This window comes from Anguilla rostrata, chromosome 5 (assembly GCF_018555375.3).
Source record: "Anguilla rostrata isolate EN2019 chromosome 5, ASM1855537v3, whole genome shotgun sequence".
Lineage (NCBI taxonomy): Eukaryota > Metazoa > Chordata > Actinopteri > Anguilliformes > Anguillidae > Anguilla > Anguilla rostrata.
This window is the reverse complement of record NC_057937.1, coordinates 15,974,592-16,002,088: the sequence shown is the minus strand read 5'-3', so window position 1 is coordinate 16,002,088 and position 27,497 is coordinate 15,974,592. Positions and strand designations below refer to the sequence as shown.

Below are 27,497 nucleotides of genomic sequence, written 5' to 3'. Positions count from 1 at the left end.
GGGAATATTTTCATTTTCTTTTCTTTTATATGTGTTATTAGTTTTCTTCCAGCAGAACCTGTCACTTTCCTGAGTATTTTCAGAAAACGTATTTTCCTAGAAAAGGAAGACATTTATTGTTTCTTTCTTTTTGTACAAGTGTTTTACAAGCCTTTTTCTACTAAAAGTGACAGCATCATAATTTTAGATCCATTCCAACAATCTCAATTCTCAAGGATCTTTTCAGCTTCCAGAGATATTTTTGTTGCAAAAATGGTCAGAAGTGTTCATTAAAAAAAAAAAAAAATTAAAAAAATTCTCTCGCGATACAATCACACACACACACATCACGTCTCTGCTATTGTGTATATAATAATGGTACTAACACATTTTATATTGTCCCTGTGTGATTTATTCAAGATCTGGAATTACTTCATACACTTAATTTAAAATGTTTGCATGTGGTGGAACCAACATTTACTGTCACTTTTTTTTCCTCTGTTTAAAGTACAGTAATATACAGTGCAGTATTTACAGCTAACTGCTGAAATAAACGAAACACCAGCCATAGTATCCCTCTCTGTGGCATTCCCAGCAGATTGTTCTTGATGAAACTGCTCATACCCTTGATTGACATTTCTAGTCACCTGATTCAGAGCTGCCCCTTTGTTTTCCCTTTCGTCTTGAACCAATGCATGGACGGGGGTATGAGATTTCAAGCACAGCTGATGATGTTTTTCCCTCAGTCCATGCTAACATCACCTTACCCATTGTTTCTCATGAAACATTAGCTAGTTTTAGCACTTTTCATCACCGAAGCTCCTGCTGGACATTCCTCAACAACAACCCCTCTTTCAAAGTAACTGAAATTCTGTTCTTCTAACAATGTTATACTTTCCATCACTGTTATTCAGGTGTTTCCTTTATTTTAGCAGTTACATTTATAGATACCTTTTGAATGGTAATGAATGTTCTTGATATTGTGTCTTCAAGATTTGGTAAGTGTCACTGAAAATGGTGTTTAACATAAGTCTTTTACACAAAATTCTACATACAATTCAATTTTAAAGAAGGGTATTCTTTTTCAACCGGTAATAATGGTACTTATCTATATATTTATTTCATACTTATACAACTCAAGCCAACACATAACATGAATAAAAATAGTTACATTACTTTTTTTTTTTTTTAAACAAGCATGTTGCATAACACTTATGATTAGGTCACAATTGTATTTTTTTTCCAATCACCACACAATGCAAAAAGCTACACTGTGCTGTAATATGTTCAACGTTACATCAACAGTAATAGAGTACATTTTACTCTTGCACCTCTCATGTAAGAACAGTTGGTCCCTATTCCATTTAGTGCCCCTATACAAACTCTCTCAGAGGTGTATTAACACAGCATGCCAGCAGAGAATGCTAATTGATTTGCACACATCCTTGCAGGTGATAAAAACGTGCACCACATAATTAATATCTGCTCTGTCTTTAGACACTGATGGCCTTCAAATCTAGAGACTCTTCAGCCTCCAGGGCCTTTTTGGTTCCAACTCTCCGGTGAGCTGGAGGGTGGACGTATTCGTGCCTCCGCTCACAGTTGAACACGGCCATGAACGCGTCCCTGTAGTTCTTGTTCATCCACCCGTACAGGATCGGGTTGGCGAAGGTGGAGCACATGGCGACGATGTGGAAGACGGTGTAGAGGAGCTTGAAGTCCCTCATGTCCAGCACGGTGCTGTCGGTGTCGGCGGCCAGCTGGAAGGCGTGGAAGGGCAGCCAGCTCACGGCGAACACCGCCACCATGACGACCAGCATCTTGGTGGTGTTCCGCCGTCTCCGGTGGCGATCTCGTCCTCCCGCCGGAGTGCCGCGGCTCTTCAGCTTGCTCCATATCTTCACGTAGGCGAAGGAGCTGATGGACAGGGGCAGGCCGTACTGCAGGAGGAAGGCGAAGATGCCGTAGATGGTGCCATCCCTGTGGCTGCCGGGCCACTTCTCCATGCACACGTGGATGGGCTGCGTGGGGGACAGATTGAACGTCGCGTATTCTCTGAAGATGGCCAGCGGGCTGGCTAAAATGGCGCTGATGACCCAGGTTACGGCAATGATGACAAAGCACATGTCCTTGGACATTTTGGTCTGCATGTGATAGACTATGCACCTGTGTCTGTCCAACGCAATGACGGTCAGGGTCACCGTGGAAACGTGCACCGCCAGACCCTGAGCGTACGGGAGCATGAAGCACATGACCTGCCCAAACTTCCACGAATCCTGGAGGGTGTATATCAAAGTGAACGGCAGACATAAGGTGTTCACCAGCAGGTCCGCCATTGCAAGATTCGTGATGAAAAAGTTAGTGACGGTGCGTAGCGTTTTGAATTTGTATACAACGTAGATGACGAGGGTGTTCCCAATTACTCCAAGCAAAATGATTATGCTGTAGGCAAGGATGAGTATGGCCTGCACTCCAACGAGCTTGGTGCTGTCCTCCAGACCAAGGAATGTGTTGTCATAAAGCACAGCAGAAGTTGTGCAGCAGTTGGAGGATGCAGCAGCAGACTCAGTCACATTCTCTTCCCTTCCTGAATCCATTCATAACATTGCCTCTCCAGACACCAAGATACTAGAAACAGATTAGAAACATAATGGATTGTTAACCTTCCATAATTACATTCAAAAGCATCTTTCAATCTCGAATGTGGATTTTCCTAGTCCCATAGGCCAGGGCTGTCCAACCCTGTTCCCGGAGATCTACTGTCCTGTAGGTTTTCATTTTGACCATAGGCTGGCACATCTGATTCTACTAATTAGCAGCTTGCCGAGATCTCTAGCTGTTAAATATAGTCTGCTTTGTTAGGGCTGGAGTGAAAACCCACAGGGCATTACAAAAACATTTTGTAATTACAATAAAATAGTAATAGTGATAATTATTAAACACTAATTCATATTAACATATAAATGAAAGGGATAGTTCACATTTTTTTAATATTTACAATACGTTTTAGCATGTTTTGCTTGAATCAGGCACTGTTGTGCGTAAAGCAGGACATTTTAAACTTTGTAATAGAAATAAAGAATTTCCGTTTTCTTTCTTTGTTTAAAACGTTTGAAGAGCAAGGGGAAAAGGGGGCTGGGTTTTTGGGGCTGATGGAATTTTAAAAAACGCAAGCTTCCGTTGATTAGAATGGAAAAGGAACAGTGTGCTGAGTAGCCCTGAACCTTTTTGAGTGGCATATACCTGATTAAGTGGCCAATTAAATTAGTGTGACTTAACCTCCACACTTATGTGACAAACCATATAGGACGGAGTGTGGCACAGTGGGTAAGGAACTGCGCTTGTAACCGAAAGGTCATAGGTTCGATTCCCGGGTAAGGACACTGCCGTTGTACCCTTGAGCAAGGTACTTAACCTGCATTGCTTCAGTATATATCCAGCTGTATAAATGGATACAATGTAAAGTGCTATGTAAAAAAGTTGTGTAAGTCGCTCTGGATAAGAGCGTCTGCTAAATGCCTGTAATGTAATGTAATGTAATATAGATGTGCCTATACAGCCATAACGCAAATAAGTAACGTTTAGTTACTTTAGGTACGGACACAACCTTTGTAGTGGTTGAATTACTGTGTGAACCCTTTCTAGTTCATTTATGGTTCTCTTGTAAGCAATAATTTGAGTATGCCGCACTTTTGGTTGTAGCGTCCCCTACTGGAGTGTTGTAACGAAACGTTACTGCCTCACTTTGTCAATACCTAATACCACTTAATCTGGGTTTTCCTCTGTGCATGTAGAGTCGGCTGATTTGTTTTACCGGACCCTACCGGTTTACTAAAGGTAGTGGTAGCATGCTCCCTGTTAGTCCAATATGCCCATATTATCCGATATTTCCTGGTTTAATTGCAACATTTACAATTACAGCTGTAGGTTATGGCTTCCGGGGAGCTGTTGTCCAAAGCAAGACAATACATTTGTGAGTAATATACCAAAGCATCTTGTAGGGGACCGCTATGTCTCTAGAGATAATTTAAAATTAGCTTACGTTCCACCGCTGCGTTCAAGGAAAGAAGTAGTTTACCACTATGGGGAGGGTCGGTATAAATGTAACACATCATAAATGTAACAATAACTTTTTGTATGCTGCTGCTACAGTAGACATTTCAGGTTTGTACACGCGCAATTCCGTCCTCAATCGAGTGCCAAAAGAATTGAGCAATTTGACAACCTTCGTGGGAAATATTTCTTTAAAAAAAAACCCTGAGCGCGGTAAGTAAAGTATTTTAGGATATATAAGTTTTGTTTACAATAAATCAAATCATACATCGTTTTAAGCAGTCATTTGTTCATAAAAGGGTTTAGTATGGTTTTCTGAGTTAATTTGAGTTAAATTGTATGCTAGGTGACCAAAAAACATGATGTCCTCATCTGTAGTTGCTATAACAAACAACAAGGTATAGTACCCAGGGAGGTCATGGAGAGGGCTTCAGATTTGGAGTTTAAGGACACTAGATGGTGCTGAAAACCATCGATATGTGGTCTCATTATGGGGAGATCTTAGACAATTTATATGGTGTTTAATACATGTTAAATACATTAATTATTTGTTCAGTGTTTAGGCCTAATGTTAGATGTGTTCAGTTAATTTGCTTGCTGCGTTGACATAGCGTAGGCTATTCTGGATGCCCCACGTGATTAATGGAAACAGCCACCTGATCACTGGCATTTATAATAAGCACACATCAGATTTGTATACTCGGCTATTTGCTTTGAAAAAGCTTATCTGGGCGTAAGAAACAAATGAAATCAGTTTTACTTGTCGATTTGGACGCTACCACAACTCACTTCACGGTAAGTTACAAGGCTGCTTGTGCGCCACTGTTTGCGCGCAGTCTTTCTCATAAATTAAGCCCACTTCTTCATAATCAAAGGATGTGGCTGGTCTCACGTTACCATTGGAAATGTGGTTTTTTCTTTTTTTTTTCTTTCTTTTTTAACATTTTTAAATTAACAGTTTATGTGCGCACTCTCCATACGCGCATTATCTGACGTTTTCATTCACTGTTGAAATTATTCCGCCCCTCTGTTATATGCAGAAATGTCTGTCACGTTAAATTAGAATTTTGTTTTTTCAGGCCACTGATAGGATGGGGCCTCATGAACCTGGTGTCAGTCTCTTCGGAATAAATTAGTTATATACATTACATTAATGTGCGATTCAATATACTGTCCAACTATCAGCTTTCTATGGGCACACAGACGTTACAGTGGCATCCTTTTCTAAACGTCCCTCTGAGGTAGGCCTATTTGGATTGTCACTTAAAGGCAGCTGATACCCGACAATTTTCCTGTAGCTCAAAACTGTCTGCTTAAAACCCTTTGCGTCTTCCCAGTTACTTGTGTAATTGAAATGACATAACCCATGTAAAATGATTTACATGTGCCAACAAACCATGTGTCTTGGCCACGAACTACATACAGTCAAAACAGGAAACCCGTCAGGTGTACTCTGGACGGCTACGAGTTAGTTACTCTATAGGAAGTAAGTGGTCGCCATGCAGTACACACCCCCAAGATTGGCAGGACAAATGGACGCATATAATTCATTGAAATCTGCCACAGATATTTGGTCTTCTTGGGAAATGTTAATGAACGTGGATTCAGAGTTGATCTGTAAGTCCTGGCTCCACTGAAGTTAAAAAAAAAAAAAAAAATCATTTGTGATTCATGGAGTTTCACGAGAAAAACTTGTGGAGCCCCATCAGTCACACTGCAACCGGGGTATTATCATGCTCCTCACGTTTCAACGCTTTCATTTCCTACTTTAATTTGACCATAAATGAATGTGTGGAATGGTACAGTTAATTATTGCTGAGTATACTTTCAAAGATTTCCGTATTGCAGACCAGGAAAATCTGAAGCAATCATATAATTTCGCGAAAGAGACATACACACCACTGATTCCAAAACGTGTACTTTCTAAAGAGAGAATGCTAGAATATCCACATTCAGGCAGTAGTCTGTTAAATTAACGACTAAATGTAAAATGTCAATGCTCCTGTTCCTATAGTCTACTATAATATAGCCTACCAGAACTCTTTCCTAGCCAGATTATTATTATTATTATTATTATTATTATTATTAGTATTATTATTATTGCTATTATTATTAGCTCATGTGTTTGTTTGTTTTACACAGTGTCACCAGTAAAATTTAATATCATCTAACATTAGGTTAACGACATTGAGGTAACGGCATCATATTCTGAAAATACAAAGGACAGAAGTATACTCACCTGTTCAGTTATACAGTCTGCAAAGGATCCACATGGTAAATACTCACGCTCGACGTCCATGAAATATGTGGTCATGACACTGATAAAGTCATAATATATTTAGTATTTTCTTTCTTTTTCAGTCAATAATGAATATTTCACAAACGCATTACCAATTTCAATTAGTTTCAGTGGTCTGAAGTGAGCTGTTCAACATGTATCAAACTGAAAAAAGCGTAACTTAATCTTTCATTGTGAACAGTCATAGGCTACTCAAAGAGCTCAGTGCACCCGGCGATTTCTAGTTGTTTTATGATGAAGTTACCTCACAAGAAGCGCACGCGATTTTCTTTGCCCGGTCAAGACAAGCAAGACTGCAAGAGGATTCCAGCCGATCCAATGTGTGTGAAATACACGCATGTATTGACAGAAAGAGGGCGCTACCTCTCAGTTAAAACATTAATTCTGTATTTGCACTTCAAACGTTGTCCTTATGAAATACAACAGTACGGTATATACAGTGTCCTTAGATATGGAAGACCTATATATTGTGTGCCATTTTAAAGTAAAAACAGTTCATGCAAAATTAAAAAATGTGAAATTAGCTGTAATGTTCGCATGAAATGTGAGTGCAGGTTCTCCGATTCTTCAGTGGACCAAATATGTAGCCGACAATGTTTGTTTATAGGGAGAGTGCCTGTTATTGTGTGTAATACACCCGACATAAAAGTGATTTAAGTTCAATAAAACTTATTACATCCCTAATTTTCCATTTCCAGAGATGCAGCATTCAGGGATATTTTATAAATCCTTTCTCAATTAACTGTGTCTTTTTTATAGAATGCATTTTATTTATGCATCCAGGGAAATCTTTTATTATAACCTTTCCCCCCAAAGTAATGCAGTTCCAGTTTATATTTCTTTCTTCGATTTGTGTTTATTTTATAGCCACTGTATATTGTTGTCATTATTGTCCATGTGTTGATTGTAATGAACCAGGAGAATTAGTACTCCAGTCAAAATGTAGATGAAGGTCTCTGATAAAGCACACAGCCAGGAAGCACTAATAACCAAACTAATTAGAGCTCCCCTCTCCAAGGGGTGAAAGAAGACTAATCCATATCAGCCTGTAATCATGATGATTGGTATATAAGCTCTCCAGCATACAGGGCAGTGCATGCTCACTTACATGCACACTTTTCTCCAATTACGGCAATGTTTACCAGCTTCCTAAAAAATGTTGATTACATCTTTAAAAAAACACGATCAATAGAGGCATAAACCAATCAATTCATAATTACCCTCAGATGATTTTCAATTGCATGATTTTGGTGGTGTTTTATGCTTTTAAAACATTTACAGACTGAATGGAATCCGCTCAGGACATTGATATCCTGCGTTAATAAGCTTTAACCTTTATACAAATGGATGTCAGTTTCAAGCACATATAGATTATTCTCTCCACTTCATTTGATCCAGCTGCTGAATATAGACAGCATTTGCAAGTAATGTAGCTAATGGAATTCCCCCCCCCCCCCCCCCCATGCTGTTTTACGAAAGGTTAAGTCTCACTCAAGAATAAATTACATTTTAATTGCATGCTATTTTTTTATATTGGTTGTTTCACCTGTTTGGAATTGCCAGTGTGGAATTTTGCAGAATGGAATGTACCTCAATGTCCAGCTATGCAAAGGCCGCTGTACTACTGCAATGAAGGAAGTTGTCATATTAATGTAAATTCAGGATTTAGAAACGTGGTCATTTCTAAACATAATTACATAAGAATGCGTATAATTCATTGTGGGGGGATAACGATACCAGACATTTTCCACGTTAACCCTTCATTGCCGTAATTGCTGGCCGCGGAATAAAGGCAGTCTTCTGCAAAAGAGGCTCGACCACCATCAGAATGTAGAACGCTCACCATCCGCAGGCCTAGGAATGCACCTGTCACAGAGACAGATTAGCGCCATGCCCCTGAACGATGGCATGCACATTCAAGGAGACAAAACTCCTGCCATATATATATGAGGAAAACAGTCACGTAAATGCTGAATGTCCCCCCATACTTCAGATCCTCTCCTGTAAATAGCCTCCACATCAGACTGCTTTCATGTAGTGCAGATAATGTTGTGATGCATCATGTGGTTGTCATATGTCCTGTGAACATCCTCACAAGGCAGGTCATTTTTAGTAACATGACGAATGAACATATCATAGAAATTCTCTGAAAAATTCAATAAATGTAATTACAGAAAGACCTACTGGGGAGGATTAAATACTAGCAGACTATAGAATGACAGAGAGAGAGAGAGAGAGAGAGAGAAAGAGTGAGAGAGAGAGAGAGATTATGTGTGTGTGGGTGTGTGTAGGTCTGTGTCTGTGTATTGTATGTTTATTCAGTTCATCAGTACCATAACGTAATGAGGACAACACAATTGCAAGTGAGAGACCACAAGGGTTAAATTCATAGTTGCACTACCTTTTCACAAAACAGTTGTGTTTTAGTTTCTATCTTGCTAAAATGTATGTGTCAACCAGGAGCAAACTACAAAGTTTCTGGAAATGAGATGAGGGGATATTACTACCAATGGTCATATCTAGCCACTGCAGAGTATATATTTTAAAGGCGCACATTACCATCAGAAGTAATATTAGAGATTCCAGTAGTTCCAGTTTAGTTCGTTTTATGAATTGTAGGTTTTCAACAGAATAAGTTCACCTTCTGACAAATGCAAAATAGTTGGTGAAAATACAAACAGATGATTATTGAACTGTTGTTTGATATCCTTTTTTTGTACTGTACTTTAGTTCAGTTCAGTTGATGAAAACGGCTGTGGCAGTTCATCCAGAAAAGTGTTACAACAAATTGCATTGTGATGTAATAATGATTGTGTATTGTAACATTGTACTGTAACATTTTTTTTTTTTTGCCATTTTCTCCCATTTTCTCCCCAATTTAGTAATTATACCAATTCCCCAGGGGTATCACCGTCCTGGTCGATGCGCTATCCTCTGTTGGTCTGGGGAGGGTGTAGACTACCGCATTCGATACATGGGGAGTCGCCAGCCACTTCTTCTCCCCTGACAGCGAGGAGTTTCACTGGGTACTATAACATTTTTAACAGCATTGTAAAATCTTCAGGTAGAGAACTGAGAGTATTTCAGGAAGCTGAATGCCATGCAGTCACAGCATTGTATTCCAGAGGGGGATCAGGAAATAAAAGAGTAAAACATAATGAAAACAAGACATACCAAGTCACATGCAAATGATATTGCGTGTATTTTACCATTTTTGTATTCTGTTTTTTTGTGAACCACTTGTTTCCTTTTAATGTGGTCTATTATTTTGATTGTGATTATTGTTATTATGATGATGATTATTATTATTATTATTATTATTATTATTATTGGAACCTTAGCCTCCATGCCATGTAAATGTGTCTTTGTGTATTGTAATGTAAGTCTGTGCTTTTTTATTCTCCCTATACAATTATCTTGGTGGTGTTTTGCAATTCTTTTACACTAAAACTGAAAATAAATCCTCTGTTTTGATCTGTTTGGTAAGGCTGTATCAAATGCCTGATGTCAGTAAATGGCAGGAAACAATGTACTGTCAAAATCATGGGACGGGGTCATTCATCAACTCTCTGTACCCTCTCAGTTCTGACTGGGACAGTAAAACCGTCCTACTGCAGATGGATTACTACAATTTCAATCCATTATTGACTCTTCCTCCCCTTGTGGATTTTAATGAAGTGCCCCTCATACCAGCTAAGGTCTGCTCCACTGCCCACTTTCAGCTCTATTAGGCTTTGTGTATAAGAGCTGCCTTAAGAAAATCGTTCTCGCCTTTTTAATATCTCCGAATGTCAATAATTGAAACCATATTTAATCACGATAACTGTAGTCGTTAATCATATGCTGATTAGTCACTATAAAAATATATGCATTAGTTACTTATCTTTCATGTCTGCGCATTGCTTTATCCATCCATAATGTGCTATGTTGATTATGAGCCAAATTAATGGAAATTTAATTTTACCATCCCCTCCTGTGAAACATGCTGTGGAAGGCACTTTCTGCGATTTTTCTGTCGTGCAGTTTTTGATTGGCCCAGACACTTTTAGTGCGCGTTGAAGGAACTTCTAATTATCGAGGGATGTTTCTGATGACCCACATGCTCAAAAATGGTTGGAATAGGGACTTTCTCTTTTCTCTCGTTTTTGATATTAAGGAAAAACGAATTAAGTAAATGAAGAAATAAATGCTTCATGTAACTACAACACAGTGTGTACAGTGATGCTGTGCTATTAGAGGTTATATGTGTGTATATTACCTGAACACTCATACAGTAAAACTGATATAACATTTAAGAAATTTCAAGACTAAAGTCTTATTTATATTAGTTTACCAGACCTAAAAATGTGCTCAGCTGTTTAAAGTTAGTTTAGTTAGTTTTCTTTATTGTTTATTTAGCAGGGTCCATGCACAATTTAAATAAAATTGCATCAAGCTAATTGAAATATGCAGTCCCTAGGTCAGGAGTGCAATCAAAGCTACCCAGAATGACCTCAGATTTTGAGGACTGTGTCATCAGAGTTTCAATGGTTAAAAGTTTTATTTTCCAATAATTCATTCTATGACATCCGTGTTTCTCTTGTATTCTTCAAGGTCACGCTATGTATCACAGTAAAATGAAACTACAGTGAATAATTAATACATGCAAAGGTTAGCAAGGCATTCCTGGCATCTGTTACTTTCTTTGCACAAGCTAACATGGAACAATCTCTATCCCAGCCTTAAAGTAATTACTCTCTATACCCTCTTCACGAACTGTCCTTCTGAAAAGGAACAAAACTGATATGCTCTCTTTGGCTCTCTCTTTAGACCCAACAACTGACAAAAATGCATGACATCTTCATCGTTCCACAGTGAGAGATTGTCATTTTAGTGAATTGTAGGCACAAGTACATTGCCTTGTAATGAAGAAATGTGTGCTGTTTCATTTTAAGTTACTGTTTACAGTTTAAGTTACTGTTCACAGTGGTGAAACATTTACTCAGGTCAGGGATTCTGAGAGTTTTATGGGGGTCTGTCCACAAAACCTCAACAACAAATTCTAAGGACATTAGCCGCAACGTGGTCTGCATTCTCCTCGATATATTGGCTTCACACTCTGTGGTGTCTCGTGACTGAGAGCAAGGTGAAGTTTATCACTGTCTTCACCCCAATTTTATATCACAGAACCTCATCTTCTTTTCTTGGACATCTTATTCTGTCATTCATCAATACATACATCTACAGTCATGTTGTAATTTCATATTGGTTACTTGAATGAAAGAAATGGACATATAATTAAGTTTGTAACAATGAAAGTATGCATGTGGTTTATGGTAAAATTATATTACTTAATATATGATTTTCCAAACAACTATCGCAAGTGGCCAAATTACAACAGTAGACAAGCCTGGCCACATGCTTTGAAGCAGAGCCAGGACGAGCAGAAAGACTGTTAAGACATTATATCTATCTCACTTTTTCCATTTTTACTGAGAGTCATACAACTGCCAGAAATGTTGTAGCTACCCAACTACCACCCAACCACTTCAGTTCAGAGATAGTGCCACACACCCCATGCCAGAATGAGCCTTCAAGAAAATGAACAACCCTCTTGTATGGGTCTAGTGCATCCAGACTGTGTCTGGCCTGTAATGTGGCATACTTTTCCAGCAGTGGGCTGACACTGCCAGATGCCAGCCATAATCAGCCCAAAATGGCCTGCTGTCTGGGTATGGTAATTCTCTGTTTTAATCTTTTGATTGGATCAGACACATTAAGCTAACAAGCTAACATCAAGTATGAGGTGGATTACATATGAATATTGGCTATATAGTCAAACAGTTCAAAGGAACAAGATGTAGCAAGTTGCATTTTACTGTAATATATGGTATATTGAAGCAATCATATTTGTAATATTAATGTTGTCAGCCAAATTTGTCATTTTTAAAACTGTAAGAAAAACCAGTACACTTGAGTACAGTACAGTGCATTCTGACTAGGTGGAAATATTACAAGCCTAAAAAAGAAAGAAAAAAAATACATTAAATTTGCGATAAAACATAGTGACTAAAAGCATATTTTTCATGTTTTTAGCTGCAGAGTAAATGTATGTATTGGTGAGATCTTATTTTTTTAAACAAACAGAGATGGAGATACTGTGCTAGTCTTATTGGGAATGGTAATGTGTTCAGCTGCAATATGTTTTCTAGGACATGAAGTCAACCTGGGTATCTCTGTCCAATGAAGCTAAAAATGAACCTTAGCTGACCTTTGAGGGGTCTTCAGGAGATCTTCAGTAATAATGCATACACGGATGTAGTCAAGTGCATAAATTATGCAGCCATTTATTTAACTGGTCTCAGCAGAATGTATGCAAACTACAGAATTTCAGACAGACCTTTACAAACATCCTTCATGTTTTCACACAGAATTTCAAAATGATAAGTAAAAAATTTATATTTTATCATTTTGACCACTGCCTTTTATTGTTTCTCTCTTTTCTTGTTTCTCCAGTTCTCTTCCTGAATACATTATTCATCTACTGTACCTCTGCTGTGCAACGTATTTTCATATCGTGACAGCACCCAGTTTGAATGCTTATTAATATCAAGTGGGCCCGCCTTTAAGAGCTTCTTGTACTCTGTCTCCATAGTTCTAATAATCAGTTTATTTCCGCATTAGTGCACATACGCTTTGTCATGTCCACCAGTAATGAAACTTACTGTCTACCCGCCATCTCCTCCTCACCGCGATCCCAGTGCTTTAATTAAATCAGCTGCCATTAGTGCAGTGCAGTGTGTACCTGCTCTTTTAACGCAGCTACACAAAGAAGCAGCTGTTTAGCTTCACATCATGCATCAGGACTTTTGAAAATGTATTCAGTTACAGGAGAGCAAAATGCTGTTTGCCTTTATTGTATGCCAAAGGGTCTTTTCCTTTATTCATCTGTTTGTATCTTTTTCCTGATCAAATGCATTGTGACTTGAAGCAAAAACAAATCATTTTCATAACTGCAACAGACAACAAATAAGTGCTTGCCTCTCATAATTGGTCCCTTTGTGTCTGTGAAGTAGTATACACACTGTCACCATAAATACAACAGCCTAGATTAAAGGACCTTAGGGGTGTAATTTCGTACTACATTATTGTTATTGTTTGAGCATTTGCCACTTTTTATTGACAACAGAGTGATGTACCTGCAAGACAGCAAGCACATGAGCAGCATAACAGATGACATCACTCGCTCCAGGCTCCACCCACCATCTGTCGCCGACACAGTAACACCTGAATTCCAGCCTGGGGACCGGAGACAGAACCACTATGTGAGAATATCAATGATGCAAGGTAGAGGAAGCCTCCAGCATGAATAATCACTGATAGGCTAGGCTGAATGACAAGGAGGAAGGGAGCGCAAGGTGAAAAGAAATGAAAGAGTTGGCTTCATTCACACAAGTTGGAAAGCCTGGCAGGCGGTCAGCCACCTCTTAGCCACACCCACAATTCCCAGCAGAGAGAGAGGGGATTTTTTCATTGATGGTAATCAATCAAACTGTAAGAAGACGCCCATTGTGTTGACCTTAGCCCGTCCCCAGAATGCACCCTGTCTGAATTCAGAACAGCAGCAGAGCAAAACTGATACTGCTGGCAGCCAATAGGGGCTAATAACATTCACCCTGACAGACAAGAGAACAGCAGAATACATAATGATGAAAATGGGTCATTTAGTCCATCAAGACTCACCATTTAATTACAAACCAGCAAATGCCCTGCACTGTGTAAAGCCTGGACTTGAATAACCCTAGGGATGTCTGCCTGCACTACATGATTACAGATTTGTATTATCATCTCTGTAGGTAAAATAAATGCTGATATGAATGCTGTTTTTACCATTAGCTGATTTCCACCCATGCCCTCTGTTTATACCAACAGGACTCCTTGTCCTAGTGACAGAGACTCTTTGGGTAGTTCACTTTGTCAATTCCTTTTAAGAATTTAAAACCACAATTAGCCAGGACTGACAGTCTATTCATCACACTGCCATAGAAGAGCAAAAGGTTTTCACCAGTGGGTGATTGCTTAACTTAACACCAAATTTTAAAACTGACTAACAGAGTTCATTCAACTCTGGGTGAATGTATGTGACTCAGATACATGTATTCTGGGTTAGCATTAAAAGGTTTTTTTTTTCTTTTGGCCCCACCTTCACTCCCCATCTTTGGAGGACAGCTATATCATTATTTCAGTATTATCACTCCTTTTCTCTTTCAATCATTTCTTCCTTCTCTTTTTTCATTACATCTAAGCTAATTGCAAGGGCTTTTTGTTACGTTTTGTTAGTTCAATATGGCCAGTTGTAGCGGTAGGCTCAGTCATGCCAACTGAAATTTTCCTCTGGGCAGCACTATGACTAGTGATGTACCAGTCTGCCAGCAATGGCACTATCAAGGTACTGCACCAGACCATGTGCATCCAAATACTGGAACAATGTCAACGCCCATAAATCAGGCTAATAAATCAGATGCCCGTAAGCTCCTTGCTTTACTCTTTCTGAAATGCACTTCTAACTGCATCATTAATACAACATACTCTGGTCTGTGTCTATATGCTTCCTGGCCATTTTTTTTATTGCAGAAGATGTGCCATATCTTTCATATTGGTTGGTAATCCACTATTTCTAGCCTCACTCCTCATGTTTTGACCTGAGTCTGCATTTCCCGATTGCTCGAGGGCCCTCGGTAATGCAGTCTCTGCCTTTACTTCACACGGCAGTCATGAATCATCTCCCCCGGGCAAGCGGAGAAGAGAAGTTAGTCATGTTTTGCCTGCATATTCTGCATTCAGGGCACTGGGCCTCTCAAGCAGACACACATTCAATTACTTGCCTTGTCAGCGCTTTTCCTTTCTCAGATTCGTAGAGTTGACAGTAAATGACTGAGCCTCAGTACCCCAAGCTGGAGTGAGAAGATTTACTGCATCCATCAGATTTGTACCAAATTGTTTTACGAGGGTGACCTTTGAAACTCCACATTCATGGTACCCTTTTGTTTGGTGATTTACTGGATTGTTAAAATCAGACAGCAAACACCAGTCACTTTCTAAATAACATGGTTTGGTGGGATTGGACACATATTTCAAAGCAAATAGTAGACTATAAAAGAACAATTATGACTTCCCTTTTTAAGTGGAACTTTAATTTTGAAATCCCACCAAATTTGCAGGAGGAATTCTCGTACTTCGCCTTGCCACTAACTCTCGCAAACCAGGATAATGCATGAATTTTGTTTCTGAAAGGAATTACTGGTTAGAAATTAAATATGTGTATCAGTACATTGAACTAGGTCTGTAATCATATTGCTGTGACTAGTTTAAATGTACTATGTGTACATATGATTATAAGGCATTTTGTTGGTGCTGTTAAGTCATGTTAATTACTGTGGTCATGTGTTCATGTTATTTTTAAATTTGTATTGTAGGTGCTGTCAGATTAGTCGATGTTCATTTGTTTCCATTGAGGATCACATTAGAAATAAATGTTTTGATTGATACTTTCATGTGCAATCCTCTGGGCTACATTCAGGAAACGGCAGTAAACATTTCAAATTAAAATGAGGATAAAACAACAGAATATTGTCTTCATCAGTGAAATGGTGTTATATCTATCCTCTGGGCTTCAATGTACAAGCCATCTTTTTGTACCAATATGTATTTTACATTACCAATTTTGGTGATGCGAACTACTTCTTGACTATCAAAAGCTGCTCGAACTTTGGAGAGACTCCTGTCACTTCATACTCAAAATGTGGCACAAACTCCTCCCAAGATAGGGCAGTGATTTTTGAGGTGCTGTAATGTTAGGTGCTTGTAATACCATTATATGCCAAATACCCTTTACTAATCACAAACCCCAATGTCACTACCAGACAGAAGATACTGTTGCAATAATTGTCAGTGGACAATTTATTTAATCAGGCCCTAAAATATGTTGCCAATACTCAAACAGGCATCTACCTTTCACTATCAGAAATACTTTTTATATACATTGTATAAGAAACTATTCAAGCAAATAAATACAATGGCTGTACTTTAAAGAATTAAATGATTTCACTAAGGTACAGGGTACTGTAGATTATAGAAGAGAACACTAAATATTTGAGTATAAATGAAAACATTTATAAAGTTGCCCATCTAAATCTGTAAAATACATACAGATAATGCAAGTTAAAACATTTAGAAAGAATATAAAATAAAGTGCAGTTACAACAGTCATTTTCTGTCCCAGCTAAACAAAAAGGCCTATAGTGACATGCACACACACACAAATACACACACACACACACGCACGCACGCACGCACGCACGCACGCACGCACGCACGCACATTGCACAAGTCTGGAAACTTGACTCCTGAAGACTCAGGGGGCCTTGACTGCCATCTACTGGATTTATTTCCCCCCAGTCCAGTATTGTGGATAGTACCTTCCCAGGCGCCACAAGACCCAAACTTGGCACGCCCTTTCTATTGGCCCAGAGGCAGTAAGTACAGGTGTGCTGGTCAAGATGTTCTGCGTGTGAGCAGCAGTCTTTATATCAAAGCTGCCATGGCTTCCCAGTGCTTTGGCCAAGCACAGTATAGATTTTCCTGACACACTGTGCACTGGTGTGTAAATTGTGTTTCTTAAGTAAAATTTTGTTACCTTTTTGCGGTTGACCAAAATCTGTGACCTCTCTGTTTCATCTTATCCAAGAGTGGGGGCAGAATGTACAGTAACATTCACATTTACATTTATACCAAGAAACATACAATCATTCACGGTCCACATTAAATAATTATTGAATCTTACAAACGTATCCACACATATGTTTGCCCTTACTGTATTGTACGCTTGTACACACAGGGCCAGGCTACTTGAAACAATTTAGGAAATGTTGGGTAGCACTGCTATGAAATACAGCTTGTTTAACTTGTGTGAGCTAAGATAGGCAATACTGTTTCTTGTAACTTGGCGTATCAATGCGTTTAATGGCAGCCCTAGATTTTGCCAGTTTGAGTCAATGGCTTATAGACGGTGCTTTGTAATGTGTTGTTCATCAGATTCCATTAACCTCAACAAGGGCCACAGTACCCATTGATACAAAACTACACATCAAAGATCCACCACTATATTTCGCAGGAATGAGGTCCATATAAACATAAGAATCCTTTTGCTGCCAAATCCACCCACTGGTGTGTCTGGCCAAAAGAAATTAATTTAGTCTCATCTGACCATCACACCCGGTTCCAATCAATGTTCATAATTAGTTTTAACTTTGTCTGGAACAGGGTGCTGTAGTTAGATTAGACCAAATTTTTTATTAATTATTTTTTACATACAATAGAGGTCATTAGCTTGTTGTTAGTTATCCGCAGTGCCAGTAATTTTTGAGGGCACTATAATTCAATCCAGTGCAATCCAAGAATGTGGAGCAGCATTGGATTTTTACAGAATTGCTTTACAGAAAAGTTTTACAGAATTGGAACTGTGAACTGAAGAAAAGAAATAAAATACACCATTATATGTCTGACTGCATGTATCTAAAAATTGGTTAAAATAGGTTAAAAAAAGAAAAGATAAGACTGTTGAAAACTGGCCAGTTTTATTCATGAAATACATATACAACATCGGGAAATACAGTGGAATTTTTCAATGACAGGAACATTTTGCTGTGTATTCAAAACCATTCAGTAGCTTTACCAGATATCATCTGTGACTTGATATGAAGTTTAAATACACTCGTTTTGCAAAAGAGGATAAAGCCTGTGATTTATACAAGATATACAGCATAGATTCTAATTATGCTCAAGATTCAGCCCAAGAAAACACCTTCAATTTATCTCTTTTTCATTAAAACGCCACATACTTGTCTGCAGTGGGCATTCATTACCTCAACCCCCAATATCAGATACTGTATGGGACATATCATCAGGCAATGGAGCGTGATAGATAGAATTGGTTATTAACTGGATGCAATTTTTCTCACAAATGTGTATGTGGTATGTGTCCAGCATACCTGAAAACATTAAAAAAGGGAAAAAAAGAACACCACACCAAGCATTCTGCATCCAAGGGCACAGAAGCACGGGAATAACAACAGCAGAAAGCAGTCTTTTAGGAGTTCTTCTTTTCCGAGAGGGGCGATGCGAGCTTACGATGCCATCCAGATGGTGAATGAGACGAGCAGAGTGGGCAGCCAGGTGAGAGGGGTCACAGCGCCCAGGTAGAGCATGGCGCAGACCCCCAGCAGCGCGGTCAGAAATGCGCTCTTTTTACAGCACACAATCTTCCTCACGGTTTTACAGAACTGCGCAAGGCGAGACAAAAAAGGAGAACAGAGGACGTTGTCATTAATCACCGATCGCTACTCAAATCACGTGCGGGAGGGGGTGAGGGAGGTTTTCATTTGCAAAGCTCGATTGAGAATATCTAGGGCACCTGGTTTATTGCGCAAAGGCTGTTGGGTAAAGCTACTTCAGTAATCCCCGAATCTTCAACGTGGACTTTGTTAAAATGACTGAAAATCCATTTTGATTTCTCAAGAATAAAGCGCTCTCACTGACACAAAACAAGACCACAAAGCACTATTATTATAGCATGTACAGTAGTACTGTATGAATCCATCACATGAGTATCTGTAAAAAATTTTTTACAGATAACTGCAGTTAGAAATGGATACTCATTCTAGGTTGTGGTTCTCTGGATCTGACTGCATATTCATAAAGCTTGTTTAAGTACTGATCTAACGTTGGGGCTACCTGGTCATACTCCAAGCTTATCTTTAGTGAACTAAAAGACTGAATTTATCCATGATCAGCACTTCAACTCTGAGACATTTTGTAGAACAGTGGTTTCTAGGTCTCTTCTCAAGTACCCCAGCAAGATCCAGGTATTTGATGGGTTCCACCTCAAGCACACCAGAGATGGAACAACAAATCGCTGGATCTGGCTTGGTGTACCCAAGGAGAGAATTGGGAACCACTGTTGCAGTATACGGATCCTGATACGCTGAGGTGGCTAACTGCACACTTCCCAGGTCTGCACCCAATTAAAACACTAGATGGGGCTGCTTATCTATGAAGGCATTTTATGTTTAGCATTGGTGTCTTCTAATGTTGCATTCATTTTCCTCAATAATTATGCTAATTTTGGGGGGAAATTGGGAGTAGCAAACACATTACATCCTCAATAAAGTTGGGTAAGTGACACATGAAGGGCTATTAGATTACACTAAATTAATTTAAGCTACATTCTAATCCAGAGCAAAACTACACACCTCCACCTCTCACAGGCCCTTGGGGCTTTTGCGTCTGTGTGATGCTGATAAGACAGCATGACTTATTTCTTTTTTCTTATTAGTCACATCAGTTTGTGCCAGGTTCAGAGCAGGACTGTATGAAATTGCAATGCAAAATTCTATATTGGCCCCTCTGTCAGCGTACAATATTTAAGTAACACAGCACAAGCTACAGAGACATTTGCAATGTGTTGGCAACACCCTGTAGCCATGACTGTATTCACAATAACAAAAAGGTTGCAACATATAGAAATAACATATATTATTTGCAAGTAACAGTGTGCCTGTTGTGATACTGTTTGCCAGCCAATCAGCCAATCAGCATCCAAAATTGTAAGCTAGCATACTGTAAGCTAGCATATTGCAATTTACATCATTTCATCATTTATTATTAGAATACTTTTGGTATGTCTACTTTTCATCCAAATGTGTGTGTGTGTGTGTGTGAGAGAGAGAGAGACCTCACATTGATCCAGATTGAGGGTAGATGCACTCTGTGTCTGTCTGTGTGAGTGTGTGTAGTATTTTCGTTCAGTTTATCAGCACCTTAACAAGTAATAAAGACATTTTGATGCCCAAGACATTAGAAGATCATGGCTTTCTACAGTACCCTACCAAAGTGGGGGGAGAATTGTGTAAAATCATGAAAAATCCCCCCATTGAATTTGTATGACTTTGTGACTTAGTGAATCCAATCAGTTTAACTTTCTTTTTTTCAAAAAATCCTCAGACTGTTAGGAACAAATAAAATAATGAACAAAATTGAATTTGATAGGAGCTGAGATGTGAAAATGTGGCCTACCTGGTAGGTCTGAAAGCTTATGCAAGTGCCATATCTGCAGTACATGACATAGTGCTCACAGTTGTACCAGAGGAGACTGTACGTTATGGACCCCAGCAGCTTCTCGGCCCTCCTTGCCACCTCTTCGCCACAAAATGGTGGCCGACTGCAGGCCTTGTCCATGTGGTTGACCAGAATTTCGGCCCCGTAGGCAAAGTCCTCCACGGTGTCCACTCTCACGCTGGCCATTTTGGCCAGCACGCCCATGACCAGCCGGTTGTTGGTCACCATCTCCTTGATGACATCTTGGTTCTTGGTGATGGCGGGCAGGATGTCGGGGATGAGGTGCGCGACCCTGTTGTCTCCCAGATAGATGCCGAAATGCGTGAAAAGAGTCCGAGGCACCTCCAGCAGGTCCCCCCGTTTGTAAAGGGAGAGGTCATACTTGCGTTTCGACTTCTCCTCCTCTTCCACTGCTTTTGTGGCAAAGAATAGCAGGCTCAGAAACTGTAGGGGAAACATGGTGCAGTCTGCGGTCTAAATAAGTTGGGCATCCAACTTTTTATTCTCACATGGGGTAGGAGGAGCCAAGGGATTATAAATTGAGGGACCCATGGGAATTTAGAATAACGTAAGGAGCTTTTCAATGTCACATGATTATGTAACAAGAGGATTTTACAAGAAGGATGTATGCAGTCCTGTTCCCTCGGTTTTATTAAAGGAAATCTCTATATTCATAGAGTTTAATTTAACTTAAAACTGTAAATGCTGTTTGCAACAGTTTGACCAAAGATTTAGTGGCATTTATATAATGCTCACTGGCAATTAAAAGCCTCTGGAGTACACTTTCCCAATGAGCTGTTCCCAGGTATTATAATATTTCCTCATGTTCTAACTCTGTAAACACTGTACAAGAAGGCTGGGCAAATGAAAAATGATGCAAATGTAATGCCAGCTGTGGCATTGATGGTTTAGACAGTCAAAGGTGGCTTATCTAAACATGAGTATCCACCAAGACCAGTTGACGTGTTTAAAATCTGTCATTTATTAAGTCTACTAACAGTAATAATTACATGCAAGATGATGGTTTCTATTTGTAAATCCTCACAAAAACAGGGTTCCGCCTTCTACACATACATTTTTGCAAAGCAAATGCCACTAATACTGAAAACCAGGGACAGACTCAAAGGGCAACATTTGAGAATGTTGGGCACTTTGTCAAAGTGTTGAACTGTAAGGGAGGTTGAAGGAACTCCACAATTCACAAGAGTAGTGTTTGACAGCCTCAGGACTGATGAACTTCACCTGAGTCAGTAGAGCAAGCTCACAACTGTGAAAAATGTATTTCTCTACAAGTCCTGAACCCGTTGTCTACCTGTGTGTATGTGTGTGCACATGTGTATAACTGTCAAGAAACAGTCAAGTAAATTTTGTGCGTTGCATATTTGGCATGTGGAAGTACATAAACAATTGAACACCAGAGTTTTTTTGTTGTCAAGAACAGAGTGGCATGGATTCAAACATATGTCCTTAATATGTACTTCCAAGTAAATGCAAGTTTTATTTTGTGTTCTTCACAAACACATTGGTGAGTTCACAGGACACCAAAATGAACTTCGCAAAATGTTTGTAAATAAATATAAATTTATTTGCAAGTCAGAGTTAAGGACAAATGTTGGTTAAATCCTAGTCAATGTGTGTAAAGAGCAAACAAATTTTCCCCCAAAAAATGAATGCAATACATTAATTTACAAATGCAGTCTTTAAATATTGTCTTTCCCCAACCCTTATACATACAGTATCAATACAGTTGTGATCAGACTGGCATCAAGACAGTTATTACAAAAAAAATTTATATATTCCATATCTCAATGTTTGACATTAAATGTATAATAGATTAATCACTTTGATACATTAAAATGTCATAAAGTACTTCTACTGACTGCTACCCCTTATGAAAAAATGTGCTACAGTGACTACTAATTCTTCAAACCAGGGATTCCCATCTTCGGCATGAGGCAAACATGCTCAAGTCATCAACTCAACTCACACTTAAAGAACAGTGAACACATGAACAGATTAAGTTTCTATACTTCCACACATAGTTTAAGGCAGTCAGTTTCATAAAACCATCAGAGTAAACTGAACACTTAGTTTTCACAATGCATGGACAGTGCTTGTTTGGATACACCACAATTTAATGGCCCTTTTCATTGATGAAATATTACTATGCCCAATCAAGCATATTTCCAGAGTTTTCTTCTGAAACCCTTTGGTGCTCCAAGTCTTTATGAAAACTCAAACCTCTTCTTCTCTCTTTATTAACCCTCATTCCTTCCACACGCATTCATTTTCAGCATTGACGGAATCTTGAAGGTACAGCTGACTGCAATATCCATTATTTTCTCATATTTGGAGAGAAATTATTGCACCAGTGTGCGAGTTACACCTCTTCCAGAAACAACTGTTATAATTGTAAAAAAACAGTTCTATACAATCTTCTCCAAGGTATGAACAGCACACAATATCACAAAGAATGTAATCATATTTGAGACAAAATGAATTGGTGACAGAAAATACAGACTTACACAGTAAGTGGTGCATTAAAAAACTTGTGCAAAACAAACGAACAAACAAAAAACAAACAAACACCATTTCCCTTCCTCTTAGAGTTACAGATGTGATGTACCAGTGCAGCTGCAGTGTCTGATCTCAGGTCAGTTAGCCAGCCATCCAAAGAATGAATGGGATTAGAAGAGTGGGTAGCGCAGTGGAGGGCGCCATACCAAAGCAAACGATGGATATGAGACCTAGACCAACGGTAAATAGGACGCTCCTCTGGTCCCGGACCACAGACTTCAGGAATTCAAGGAACTGCAAGCCAGATATGTAATTAATCACTAAATATTGCACATAATATCATAATAAATTCAGGGACAAAAAGACGCATTATTACATTGGTGAGAAATCTTTTAAAGAATCTGAAAAGTATTTATGGTTTGTAGTTAACAGGCTAAAACATATAGCTAAGGGTTCTCAGTGCAATCAAGTCTTGCTCTAAGATGGATACACAAAGACTGTTTTGCAGAACTTCCGTGTCAATGCAGATTCACATAGGCTACTTCTAGAAACAGGTTCTCAGACTCTGAGGGTCCCCTGTTTATCATGTTTTTTGTTCCAAACACAGTTGCAAGTCCCGAATTGTAATAATATAGGGCATGTTAAACGCAGACTAAAGACTCATCTCTTCAGGCTGCACCTCTCCCCACCCCTCCCTAGCCTATAGTTTAGCTCAATGTACCTAGTTAGGGTAATATGATTACGTTAGTTTGGCAGGATTGTTTTTGTCCGATTAGGCAAATGTGATTCCAGTGCTAGTTTGTACTTAGTAGGATTGTTGTTTGCTGAACAAGTTACTCTACAGGGTTGGAGTCCTGATCTGTGGTCACTTCTGGCACTACGATCTTTACTTAACTCTAGTTTGTTTCTTTTGCACCTCTGCACTTTGAACTAATGCACTTGTTGTACGTCGCTCTGGATAAGAGCGTCTGCTAAATGCCTGTAATGTAATGTAATTGTTTTTAAATTGTTTTTAACACTTTTAATGGCCTTCGAACTATACCGTGCATTCTATGAATAATAATGTTCCATGTTCATGTCCCAGGATTTTATCAACCAAGATTGGTTTGATTTTCTGAAATGTGACAATTGATTCTTTTAGAAAGAGGCGCTGACACCCGTCACTAAAACTACATTTATGAGCCAAACTTGCATTCAATTAAATTAAGTTCATTAGAGAAAACTAATGAACTTGAACACCTGTTTTCAACAACGTTTAGGCTACTGCATATATTGGTTGTAACAAGAACCACCATCAGGATCGGAAAAGTTTAGCTCTAGCTGATTTCCGGACAAACTGCCTGCTCAAACGTGTGCATGGGGATTTAATTTAGAGTCAATTTTCACTAAGGAATTAAGATAATTTACGTTTATTTATCGTCACACTTTGCTAAAGAGAACATAGCTCTGGTGTCTGGAAATAAACGTCACTGAACTCAATAGTATAAGAACGCTAAAACTAAACTGAAACACACAAAAAAAAAAAACTCAAACGCCTATGTGCATCAAACGAAAGCTATAGCCGACTACCGATGATGAAGAAGACCTTCACAATATGTAAAAACCCACTACCTGTCCACTGGGGAGAACGCAAAACGGTTTACCTGGTCGGTTTGCATACTTGCAGCGGAGCCGTATCTGCAGTAGGTAACAAAGTGCTCACAATTATTCCACATCAAGCTGTAAGATATGACCCCAATCAATGCTTCGGCTCTTTTGGCGATGTCCTCGCTGGGCAGTGGCTGCTTTTTGCATGCATGATCCATGCTGTTGACTAAAATATTGGATCCGAATGCAAAATCTTCAACTGTATCAACCCGTATACTAGCAGTCTTGGACAGAACGCCCAAAAGCAATCTTTTATTAGTGACAACTTCATTAATTTGATTCTTGTCGCTTGTGAGGTTAGGCAGGATGTCCGGAATAAGATGCGCCACTTTGTTTTCACCCAGGTAAATACCAGAGTGGATGAACAAGGTGCGAGGGACCTCTAAGAGATCACCCCTCTGGAAAGAAGTCGCATGACTGTGTTTCCTGCACTTGTCGTCGTCAGACCAAGTGCATTTAAATAGATTAAAAATGGAAAAGAGACACAGTTTCTCAAGAAGAAACGTTACTGAGTCAAACATTTTGAAAGTTTCTGAATCATCTCTTATCGGACCTTTTATCCTGAAGTGTACAAGGAGGGGACCGGATTACATCATGCATTACCGATGATGCTATTGGCTGCAATGATGGCTTCAGTTCAGTGCCACGTCGAGCGAACAGCATTAATATTTGTAAACTCATAACCCAGTACAAAGCTCTCAAACTTCGTTTGCACGTTTTCAGAAGTTACATTTTCAGCATCAGCATTTCTGCTGTATTGAGGTGTTCATGTTTTTTTAATTTTTTTTATTTCACACAGGTCTTTTAACCAAGTGTATCTGGTTCAAAATGGATGATGCTAAACATATAAAGTTACAAAATTAAATGTTGGCCATCTAAAATTGGTTTTCGGCAGGTAACTTTGTATTTACTTGCCTCATTCACAAATTAAACCTTTTGAACAAATTCCACCAGTTCCATTCCCCAAAGATTCCTGAAAGACTGACTATTCCTGAAAAATGTGTATGTAACTCAAACGGCTTCTATGTTGTCCTTATAATTATTATAATGTCACCAGTATATGGTCCTGAGCTACATGCACTGATTTCCCAAAGGGATGCAGCATGCAAACTCTGCCTCTCGCTTTACAACAGTTATACACAACCATGTGTGTGTTTTTTTTTTGTTTGTTTTTTTCGTTGGAGGGGGTGGTGATGTTAATGGCAAAATCAAAAGGGAAATGCAAAATCAGATGGAGTGGTGCTTTAGTGACAAGAAGAAATATGTTGGAATATGGCAGTAATTAACTTTCTGGATGCAATGCACAACAACCCCTTTCTTGTAATGACCCCAGGAGAATTAACTAATAGAAGGAGAGTTATGCAGTAAAAAAATACTAAAATATAGTTTTATCTTCTTTATTTAATTGGAGGACCAAAGATAAAATCGTAAGAAATTTGCTTGTAAAAATCTGCTTGTGCAAATCTTTCTTTATGATCACAAACTCCCAAAATATACCAATTTCTGCAGGATAGTAGACAGTAGACATTGGATAGTAGACATTGGAAACGAGAGCTCTGTGCAACTGTGACACTTAGCCAGTGGACTGAGTGTCTGTCAGTCACTGACCTCGGCCCACAGGGGTCATTCTGGGAGAAGCCAATGCTGAGGCATTTGTCTTGTTTTTTTTTTTTTGCAATTCTTCCTCCACATCATGCTGTACAAAGAACCTGCATGGGAATCTCCATGACAACACCTTTGAATAAATTAACCCTCTGTGGCTTACACTGTGGATCCAGATAATGAGACATCCGTCTTTCCCACCGAATGTCACGGTGTTGATTTATTGTGAAACTGTGACTCTGACAGCACAAATTGATGAGCCCCGGACATCTTCTCTTTAGAGAATGCTAAGCGGCTTTTTAACAGGTTCTTAGTTCAACAAAAAAAAAGGAAAAAGCCAAAGGGCTGTATTAACAATGATAAATTGATTCATATAAACTTTTGTGTGTGTTGAATAAGACATGCTCACAGCACTTTTCACTCTATTTCCTTATTTTCCTTAATTTTTTTATCATTCTGGCGTTTTAGTATCCTTATTTCTCTACAGTTTGCACCCTTGGAACAAATAAATTGCCACATGCCATTTAGCACAGCTCTATAATAACAAAGAAAACGGCAGAAGCACCTAGGCTGTTTAAAAATAATTATATAACAGCAGATTTCAATGGCACACATATTTCACAGTTAGAACAAGTGTCAGGGGTGATATTTAGCAATAGGGCCATTTTAAATATTAACTAGGTGGCCATTTTGCAAAAATGAATCAATGAGTTCACTGGCCATAACCTAATACAATATTGGTTAATTGGGGAAGTAAGAAATATGTTGGGTTCTCTCTCTCTCTCTCTCTCTCTATATATATATATATATAAAGAGAGAGAGAGAGTATATATACAAATTCATGTAAAAATATTTTAAACTTGCTGTTAGAGCACACATAAACCCCTAATGCTTAACTATATAGGATTTTAAAACCCATGTCTATTTACAGTGTACTGTGACTAGCTTACCCCAATCCACACACCTTTCCGCTCCTGTTGGATAAACTTAAACTTAGACCCTAACAAGTGATGTTACTATCATAGAAACAAGTAATATTATTGTTAGTTGCTAATATATTTGTCAGCAAACTTCTTCATTTCAGTCGTTATGGTTTACAATCATGTCGATCCTTCATTTTCTGAAAACACTGCTTAACTTGTAATGAATGGAAGGGTGGGTCCCCTTCTTTTATGATGTATTTAGCCAATGTTTATCATAACACATACTGTGTTTTGCTTAACAAAAGTGGCTTCATGATTTCTTA

At 38.8% G+C, this 27,497-nt stretch overlaps 3 protein-coding genes and 1 long non-coding RNA gene across 5 annotated transcripts; 1 reads left to right on the top strand and 3 right to left on the bottom strand.

Annotated features, from left to right (window-relative positions):
* LOC135254824 (neuropeptide Y receptor type 2-like) lies at positions 1–6,635 on the bottom strand. The gene is made up of 2 exons (XM_064335352.1): positions 6,272–6,635; positions 1–2,607 (listed from the first exon to the last, which is right to left on the bottom strand). Exon 2 carries the CDS (start codon positions 2,574–2,576, stop codon positions 1,473–1,475), a length of 1,104 nt encoding a protein of 367 aa, XP_064191422.1. The 5' UTR covers positions 2,577–2,607; positions 6,272–6,635; the 3' UTR covers positions 1–1,472.
* Positions 6,636–17,929: 11,294 nt separating this feature from the next.
* On the bottom strand, positions 17,930–21,070 carry si:dkey-30k22.5 (lecithin retinol acyltransferase family protein). The gene is made up of 2 exons (XM_064335347.1): positions 20,444–21,070; positions 17,930–18,651 (listed from the first exon to the last, which is right to left on the bottom strand). Exons 1-2 carry the CDS (start codon positions 20,942–20,944, stop codon positions 18,496–18,498), a joined length of 657 nt encoding a protein of 218 aa, XP_064191417.1. The 5' UTR covers positions 20,945–21,070; the 3' UTR covers positions 17,930–18,495.
* Positions 21,071–22,048: 978 nt separating this feature from the next.
* On the bottom strand, positions 22,049–25,170 carry lrata (lecithin retinol acyltransferase a). The gene is made up of 2 exons (XM_064335345.1): positions 24,646–25,170; positions 22,049–23,296 (listed from the first exon to the last, which is right to left on the bottom strand). Exons 1-2 carry the CDS (start codon positions 25,168–25,170, stop codon positions 23,144–23,146), a joined length of 678 nt encoding a protein of 225 aa, XP_064191415.1. The 3' UTR covers positions 22,049–23,143.
* LOC135254821 (uncharacterized) lies at positions 24,301–26,075 on the top strand. 2 transcript variants are annotated; one of them, XR_010329969.1, is made up of 2 exons: positions 24,301–24,684; positions 24,994–26,075. It is a non-coding gene; the product is annotated as an uncharacterized LOC135254821 (long non-coding RNA). The 2 variants fall into 2 exon arrangements; XR_010329970.1 differs by having other exon boundaries at positions 24,301–24,688.
* The last annotated feature ends 1,422 nt before the right edge of the window (positions 26,076–27,497 follow it).